The following is a 9,313-nucleotide window of genomic DNA, read 5'->3' as shown; positions in this document are numbered from 1 at the left end:
GTGACGTCATGTCCCAGAATGCATCACAGCTGTATGATTGGATTGTGGAAATTGTAGTTCTTTAATCGGTTTCCTTATTCAGCCTACGTTAGGTGGTGGAATCTGTTCTTCAAAGAAAAGCACACGTGAAAATATTCACCAGGTAGGGCAAACATTGGATTCTAGTAGCTCTCACGTGACAAATCCGTCGAGATGCTTCCAAATATGAATTCATATCTCACCACATGTCCTTATTTTATCCATTTAAAAATGTAGCTAGAGTCCTCGAGGAAGAAAAATTACCGCTTACATGGCGATGCGTTTCCTTTTGTTTAGTTAGCTTACTTGGAAAATGTTGGCGCGACATTCCAATTTCATTTCTTGGACTCTTTTCACTCCATTAAAAACGTCTGTTTTAATATTGTTTATCTGCAGACTATGTTATTTTCACAATGTTACTCGTTCTTGACGACACGTCGACATTCGATTTACTTGGCTAACGTTAGCCATTGTGAAGTTAGACATTTATTGGCCAAGCGGACTTGTGTCATGTGCATAAATGCATAAATGCATTAGCACGGCTGTACAGTAGCGTAATGGTTAGCATTAGCAATGAGCTTTTACAGTTATTGTTTACATCCGGACACTTGGCTCATTTGCATGTGTGGTAAAGTAAACATTGTTATTTTGAAGCGCGTATACAGTTCCACACAAAGTACATTAAATATGGCAAATTAGCGATGTCAAAATTAATATGTGTAATTAAAGTTGTAGACCTGGAGATAAGTATTTAAATTGCATGCACTCTAATGTGCATATGTAATGAGGTTTGTAAAGAGCCCAACATTGTACACTTATATTTATCTGTAATTGGCAGAGGGTTGTGTCATGATCACTAACTGGTGTCTTTTTGTCTCTCCAAGGGTTGTGGGACTTTATGGAAACATGTCAAAGAAGCGGGGCAGGTAATCTCACCCAGCATTATTTATTATTACTTTAATTACGTTTGCTTGATGCTGATTGTTTGCAAGACAAATCCTTTGTTGACTCTGGTTCAAATCATCAATGGAGATACATAATGCAGCCCTATTCCCACAAGATAATAACATTTTAATTCCTACATATGTACAGGAAGCGCAGCAGCGAAGAGTTGAGCGAGAGCTCGGCATCTACCATGAGCCCCGACCCGGACAACCTGCTAGGTCATAGAATCCAACACAACTGGCGGGAGAAGGGCAACGTGACCAAGTGGAAGGGCACGGTTCTGGAGCGGCTGATCGTCAACAGCTCCCTTTACATGGTCAAATACGACGGCTTTGACTGCATCTACGGCATCGAGCTCTTCAAAGATGGTCGGGTGTCAAATCTCCAAGTGTTGGCCGAAAAAGTTGGTGAGGGTCATCACATACTCCTATTTTTTTCCTCATTGGGTGCAGAATTGCCTCACTAAAATCCATCTGAGCATTTTCCAGTTTAACAGGCTCATTAAGATGTCATGTCCTCTCCGCAGTGAATAATAAGATCAAGGTGCCTCCCGGGGCAGAGGAGCTGGTCGGTCGGGCGGTGGAACATCTGTTTGAGAAGGAGGACGGCGAGAAAAATGAATGGAGAGGCATGGTGCTGTCTCGGGCCCCTATCATGACCCACTGGTATTACATCACCTACGAAAAGGACCCTGTGCTCTACATGTACCAGCTGTGGGACGACTACAAGGATGGCGATCTGCGTGTTCTTCCCGAATCAGGTAACGCCACCTGTGTGTGTGTGTGTGTATGTGTGTACAACAAGAACTGATGTTCTTTCTGTACATTACCATTGGTAACAATCAAAACTGACTCATTACTGCCATCTAAAGGGCACATATGTTAATGCAATTCTAGATAGATAGATAGATAGATAGATAGATAGACAGATAGACAGATAGACAGACAGACAGACAGACACAGAGACTCTCAGCCCCCCCCCCCCCCCCCCCCCCGCTGCAAAATACCCAGAAAAACACACAAAAATGATGTCAGGGTCCACAAACCGGCTTTTATCAGGTGATTCGCAGACAACGTTGCGAGCCAATGGACCGTGGTTGTGATTCGTCAAAAAACCTCACAAAACCGACAAACGTGCGTGCAGCGTCCTTGGCAGATGCAGATGGAGCGGACCTCTCACAGGGGGCGCCGCTGCGAGGCCAAGGCGCGGGTGCCCGAATGGTCAGTACCGGCCGGATGATCAAGACCGCCGCCCCTTAGTCGCGTCGGTTCCGACCATCCCGGTTGCCAGGCACAGGAAGAATATCGGATCGTGACGAGCCCATCCTCACACGCCGAGGTGCGGTGGAAGGCACCGGCGCCGCCGAGTAGACGACCCAACCCGGGACGGCCCCCGACTCTAGCCACACATCGCTGCGGGCCAATACCACATTACAGATACAAAGAAAGAGAAAAGCTTCTGGAGGCTGTCACTGACGACGGAGCCATCACAAAAAAAAAAAAAAAATCATTCTCTTGTCTTCCACCACTCAGAAAACAAACACCTGCTCCCAGCAGACAGGAAGCCTGGGGAGGAGCCAGAGAGCCTCGTGGGTAAACAAGTGGAGTACGTCACAGATAACGGGCTCAAGAGGACCGGCCTGGTCATCTACCAGGTCCCCGCCAAGCCCACCGTGTATTATATCAAATACGACGACGACGTCCACGTCCACGTCTACGACTTGGTTAAAACCACCTAGTACCCGTACACGGACAGTTCCAGCCATTTTGACTCGGCCAGTCGTTACCAGTTGAAGTGTTAGTGACTCGTCCTACCCATCCTCAAGTTGGAAGGAAATGCCGCCGAAGATGACACTTATTCATTTCATGGTCTTGCAATATCAAATTGAGGATGCCCTAATAACAACAAAGGCATCTTCTGTGTAAATACAATTTATACAGCCCGGCAGGTTACGACAGCTGTTAAATTCGATTTATAGAGGGCCAAATTCAAGTCTAAATTCTTTTCTCCCCCCCCCTATTTTTTTACATCATCACACATTGTTATTATACTTCATACAGAATATCTGGCTGTCCCGTTGTGCTTTACGTGTCTTGCTGGGTAAGTTGAATATCCAAGTCCTATTCATTTGAGTGATGTGCCGATTTGACCATCGCAATGAACTCAAGATTTCAGTTGAATTGTTCAGACGTTGATTGTGTCACAGATTATTCAGGATAAATAAATAAAAAAATAATCATGTTTATAATATTTCAGTTCTATTGTGTAAACTGCAAGTTTTCTACTCTCATGTTGATGTATGCTTCAACAGTGTTTGTGCTCCATGCTATTTATGTTCAATTGTTTTCATTTTGAAGCCAGTCATTATTTACTGAAACTAAATTGTGCGATATGGCCTCAACTTATATTGTCATTGTAACCCTCAATTATTGTTCTGTAAATAGTGGAATCATTTTTATGATGCAAATCAAAGATGTCTTGAAAATCATTTTCTTTCCTCGTGATTCATTCACCGCATTTTATGATGGCCAGATATGATCCGAGATTCAAACCCCAAACTATCTGATTGCGTCGTGCCGCTATCATGATGCCGGAATGCAATCTCCATTGTGGAATCAATTGTGTTATTACTATTAAGTCTATGTAATATGTGTGCGGGCATCCCTCTCGAACCACAAATGTCAGTCTGGCTGTGAAGCAAGAGAAAAAGGCTTTCAAAGATCAACAACGGAATCCGGTTTCATCCTCTCTAGATGGTGATTGTCTGCACTAAATGTCAAGCCAATCCATTTAGTATCAAAGTAATATAGCAATTCTCAGGGGGAAGGGACACAAGACAAGAATACTGAAAATGACTTTGCCTTTTACCTTTATGGCTTCATGTTGATAACAAGACAAGATAAACTGTCAAAGTAGTTTTCAGGTGACTATTGAACACCCCGGCTAGTGTATGCTAGTGGTTATAAAACTTGCATCTAAAAAAAATGGTCTACTTCATAATTACTTGATGTTAGAATGAACTTTGGTACTTTACTACTTGCTATGCCTTTGTCGATTACCTGGGGGCAGTAAAAGACGGAGGGATGTATTATTTATTGAGACGTCTCAGCTCATCAGTACGGCACTAATATTAATCGTTCATTGCAGATGATACTAACGCTTATGTGACTGTGAGAACAACGTTTGTCCATATGTTGCTGTTTGGGTTCAGTATGTTGCTTAAATACTAGTTAATGTTAGTATTAAGCTAGCAGACTACAAATCTTAGTTTTGTTTTTTTTCTTTAAATAATCAAGATGTAATGTTTTTTTGTGTGTTCTATGTTTAGTTTGACAGTATACTCAAACTGAGAGTGTTATAAAATAGCTTGTGAAAGGCGGCACGATTCGCAACACAAAACAATTGATGGATGAATAGAATCTTGTGTGGTATTATTTGTCCCTTTGTTGTTGAATACTTGGAAGTGGCTTAATCACAGTCGCAAAGTATTGACGCAGTGTGTGTAGAGAAGCCCTTTCACTCCTTTAACGAACAAGCTAAACATATACTTTTTTTATTCAGAGCTGAACTGAAAACAAAAAAAAGGTCATCTTTTGCTCTCACTCCGTCTGTTTTTCTGTGCGTGTTCATTTTTTAAAGATTTTTGTTAGTAGGCGACCTCCCGAAAAAAAAACCTTGAAACTTACCACTCATTTTTATTGGCCAATGAACCAATGTCCTTGACTCTATTGTGTTGCTTAGCAACATAAGCCAGTCAGTGGTTTTAGGTATTTAAAAAAAAAAAAAAAAACAGCATGCCCTCAATGTGTAGACTTACCTGGTGCAGTCTGAATAAAACAAGCCCTCGATGTATTTTCAATTAAATGCACGAAGCATTTTTTTTTTCTCGAGAAAACATCAGTGGCCATTTTTTTCGGTGGCCATTTTATGGCCACTTGAGAAGGTTACGAATATAATCAATGGACATATCACAATCGTCTTTACTTTTTTATGGAGCTGTTTAAAATCATGTGAAGATGTAACACGTCGCTAATGAAGCGAGCGTGACTTTTCTGTTCCAGCGGCTTGTTTGCCAAGCGGGGGGGGGGAAAAAAAAGCCGGGGATCCTATCAGGTCACTCATGCAGGTATCCTGGTAACAGCCGAATCAAAGGCGTTGATTGTTTTTTTTTTCTCTCTCTCTCTTTCCCCATGATTTGATATATTGACACGTACTCTATTTCAACATATACAGTGCTTGCCATTCGCAATTTTTATTTGTTCTATTTTTGATGATAAAAAGTAGTGTATGTTGATTGCATTTGCTACTATACCTTTCTGTTGGACTTTGTTGCAATCAAGCTTTCCAACAATCCAAAAATGTTCAGCTAACACAGTGAGCAGAAACTGTTTAGGAAGGGCGTGGTCCTACGTTGCCCTTCAATGGCACTGATTTAGAATTATGGCCCTGTCCAGCATTTAAATGACCCAATTTAATAATAATAATAATAATGATAATAATAAATACAATTAAATACAATAAAACAACAATATTAATCATAATAATTATAATAATAGCCCATATGGTGTCAATGCTTGTACAGAAAATGGCTGGATGTTTGTTCCCTATTTCCTCCACATCCATTCTCAACCAAATCCATAAAGGAGGGAATGTTACATGCAAACCACTGCGATAATTACGTCTACTTCCGATACAACGCTTTCACACAACTTACACCATCGGGCTTTGTCATTTCATGCTCGCGGAATGCTTCATTAATACTCAGTATAAGTTTGACGAATGTAATTCTTAATACATGCCTTGAAAGGTAAGCAATTATGGGAGCATATTATATTCCAATGCCCCAGGAGGAAAATGTAAGCAAATATATCATGGGAGTGCTGTAACATGTACTGTAAATAAAGTCAGCATTTAGAAATGCAAAGCACATGTGAACATGACGAATGAATGAAAAGGCTATTTGTCACAAACTTGTTGACCTTCTTTGTATTTGTATTTCCTACACAATCTATCCCGTGCTCATCCCTGCTATATTTTGGCCAGGCATACCCTGATTTAGCAATTTCAAGTCTGCACTTAATATGTAATGCAAAATGTATTTTTTGTTTACAATCCATCCACGGCAACAACTTATAATGACAGGCAGAAAAAAATAAATGCACTCAAGGGAAACAATGTATTTGCGTACCTAAGTGGTACCATTCATGACATTGCTTCCTATTCTTTACTCAACTGAGCAATCCAATTTGACTATTTTCATGAGTCTTTTACTTTTATAAGAACAGGTTACTGCAGTTTCGGGGGAAAAAACCCCCAGTATTTTATTGGACAGCAACCATAGCCTAAAATAAGAGTGAAGGGATATTTTTTTTATTTTATTTTTTTATTCAGGGCTGGAAAGTCAATGAGTATTGATACAAGAGAAAAAGTAGGAGATTGTTCATGTGAAGAGCTTATAAAGGAAACACACCAGAGATTTGCACAGGGCTTTATTAAGGTCAATAATACAGTTGTAATAAAAACACGTGTGACATGACTGGGACTCAAGCGTAAATTGCAGTGTCTTAAAATAGCGTCGACCGTGTGTGTGTGTGTGTGTGTGTGTGTGTGTGTGTGTGTATTTCTGCCTGTTCATATCAAGCTTTTGATGGTTGTCAGCCATTCGTACAGAGAAGAGGGACGGGGTGCATAGGAGGGTTCAAAAAGAGGGGGGGGGGGGGTAAATAAATTGGAGCTGAGGCGTAAAATGTGAGCTGCTCGTGAGTTGAGAATGAAGAGCTTTGGCTCGTGCCGAGAGGCAGACTGGGACTTGTTGTTCTTTTGATGAGCATCGCAACAAAATCACTAGTCTTCCACTCAGCACCACCAATACTTTTTTTTGTCTTTCCTGCTCCGTGACGCTCGGTTTGCACTCTGGAAGGAAAAGGAAACCGGTATGTGGATTTTATTTATCATCCGTCAAACATTTATCGTTTTACAGTTAAGCACAAATGAATCAGAGTAAAACAAGATGAAATACACTTTTAATTTTACATTTAAAATTAAACATACTAAAAACAACTTTGTTCGAATTGTGTTTTTGTTTTCTGGTTCATAAAGTTTTGGATTTCATGCAATTTAGTCTTCCTCAAATGCCTCAACAAAGCTGTTTTAAACCGCTTTTCAAAAACGTCTTTCGTTTTTAAATCTCATTTGATTTGAGATTTGCAGCGACACCAAAAAGCACCATCAATAAACGAGTCTGACCATAAATGGGCTTTATTCGTGAACATTTTCGACCGAATTCTAAGACAAAACAGGCAGTGGAAGAACAACAAAAATGGGATCTAGAGCCCAGCAATCCTTTTGAATCCTCCATCACACCAATGTGAAATATTCCACAATTGATTCTTCATTGGAGTCAGACATCAGAAGCATGCTTGTGAACTTTACCTCCCTCCCCCCCCACCCCCCGACTAATTTACCTGTGAAGCCTGCTGACATTCCATCCTTCCTTTGTTGTTCTAATGCCAACCTTTCTGTTCCTCTCAAAAGCAGGAGGCCAAAGGGAAAGGAGAAGGAAGAAGAAAAGGAGGAATAAAACACAACATAGGCGTTGACAACTAGCTGACAAATGGAGATCCGTGAAGGTTATAGAGCCTTTCCTTTCCCTCAGAAGAGACAGACAGATTGTCCTGCATATCCAGTATGTTTCTGAGCTGGTAGCTATGCAACAAGACTGGGAGTCGGTGGAAGAGGAGGAAAAGGGGGGGGATGGGAAGCCGGGGACACTTTAGTGCTAGAGCGGGGGGGGGGGGGGGGGGGAAGGCTGCTGGAAAGAAATAAGAGGTTTTGCTTCACTGTTAACTGGAGGGAAGAGTGTCGAGGAGCTCACTTGGGGAGGAAAAAAAAAACACATTTCATCTATGTCGTGTTGTGTTCATGTGCAAACGTGCAGTAAAAAAAAAAAAAAAAAAAAAAGCGTTGAAAGGGAAAAGAAGCGGCGTTGGTTGGGAGCTGTCCATCGTATCGGTGCTGAATGACGCCCTACTTTTTCCCTCCGCGTCCTGCTCGTGTAAAAAAAAAAAAAAAAAGCCACCTGTTGCTGCACGGAAGTTTTCTCACAGGGAAATGGAAGAAAGACTAAAAGTCTTCTAACAATGTGGATATAAAGGCGGATTTTGATTTGATTCTGTCAAATCCCAGCAGCCTGTGTTGGTATACAATTCCCCCCTCGCTTGACATTTGATTTGCTGCTCTACGTGCCGAATGTTTTGGTTTGGATCGCTTCTACACTTGACACTTCTTCGTCTTCTACCTCTTCTTCTCTTGCAACACAAGAACGATTTGTAAGAATAAATGAAAGAAAAAAAACAATGAGAATAATTCTCGAGGCAAAAGACAGACTCACCGTTTTGGCAACATCTGGATAAGCGGCCAAGGTTTCCCTTCCTCCTCCCTCTGCTGGCGTTTTCTTTTTTTTCTTTTTTCTATTTCCTGAAGAGGAAATGTTCTTGAACGTCTGAGCTGGCCACGGTGGTGTTACTGGGAAGGCTGCAGGCAGATGGATGACAGGCTCTGTTTTTATATGTCTGCCGCCAGAAGATAAGAAGGGGCGGGGTCACATTGAGTGACGTGGCCTTTATTTATTTCATTTTTTTTAATTTTTTTTTATCAGACCTGTTGAGGGTGGGGCCCATACCAGGGCAAATTACCTCATGGGTGGGTCAAAATCAAATGAGATACAATTGTCAATCATTTGACTTTTATAAATATAATAATGCATTGTTTTTGGATGACAAATATTCCATTTGTCCCATTTTGCCACTTACTGTCGACTGAAAATGACATCTTGCTCAGGTAACAACTAATTACGACCCAGGCTGCTAATGTCACATGACCAACCTCTGAAAACAGGTGAGCCATGCTTTTTGTTTTTCCTGAGCTCTCAATTCATATGTCAAAATGTGTTTTAAAGGTATTGAATGTATATGAAAATATTCATTCGTATCTTAAGGCACTGTGGTTTCATGTGACAGTCCACTGAGGGAAACCAGAACTACAAAGAGGCCTGCGGCAAAAAAACATATAAAAAAAAATAGAGAAAGCCAAACAGCAGTGATGTTTTTGTGCAGTGGATATTCTTTGTATGCATCCAAGGCCCTGCGAAAAAAAACCCCAACCTAAACTCATGAATATCAACAACTTCTCCTCTGTAATCTTGTTTTTTTACCTCCCTTCTTCTTTTTGATTCCAAAAAGCTATTCAAATCATCCTTGACGTCTGCTGTGTAACACCTCAACACAGTATGGAATGGATGGAAGCTGTGGCGCAAACGTGGATGAATTCAAGGTGCTTCTGAGGTGAGAGT

At 41.1% G+C, this 9,313-nt stretch overlaps 1 protein-coding gene across 2 annotated transcripts; it reads left to right on the top strand.

Moving 5' to 3' along the window:
• Nucleotides 1-7,653, top strand: LOC147045944 (spindlin-Z-like). 2 transcript variants are annotated; one of them, XM_085930778.1, is made up of 5 exons: nucleotides 1-142; nucleotides 903-944; nucleotides 1,111-1,370; nucleotides 1,490-1,723; nucleotides 7,498-7,653. In XM_085930778.1, exons 2-5 carry the CDS (start codon nucleotides 925-927, stop codon nucleotides 7,560-7,562), a joined length of 579 nt encoding a protein of 192 aa, XP_085786904.1. In that variant the 5' UTR covers nucleotides 1-142; nucleotides 903-924; the 3' UTR covers nucleotides 7,563-7,653. The 2 variants fall into 2 exon arrangements, with proteins under 2 accessions (XP_085786904.1, XP_085786903.1); XM_085930777.1 differs by lacking the exon at nucleotides 7,498-7,653 and adding an exon at nucleotides 2,496-4,887 and having other exon boundaries at nucleotides 2-142.
• The last annotated feature ends 1,660 nt before the right edge of the window (nucleotides 7,654-9,313 follow it).

This window comes from Syngnathus leptorhynchus, chromosome 14 (genome assembly GCF_054491065.1).
Source record: "Syngnathus leptorhynchus isolate UIUO chromosome 14, UIUO_Slep, whole genome shotgun sequence".
NCBI lineage: Eukaryota > Metazoa > Chordata > Actinopteri > Syngnathiformes > Syngnathidae > Syngnathus > Syngnathus leptorhynchus.
The sequence above is the reverse complement of the archived record's forward strand: the minus strand, read 5'-3'. Positions and strand labels throughout refer to the sequence as shown.

Bases quoted from the DNA above. Each gene is read 5' to 3' on its own strand.
- LOC147045944 (XM_085930777.1), top strand. From the start codon at position 925: ATGTCAAAGAAGCGGGGCAG. The intron at 945-1,110 runs GTAATCTCACCC...ACATATGTACAG, and splicing joins ATGTCAAAGAAGCGGGGCAG to GAAGCGCAGCAGCGAAGAGT. The intron at 1,724-2,495 runs GTAACGCCACCT...TCCACCACTCAG, and splicing joins GCGTGTTCTTCCCGAATCAG to AAAACAAACACCTGCTCCCA.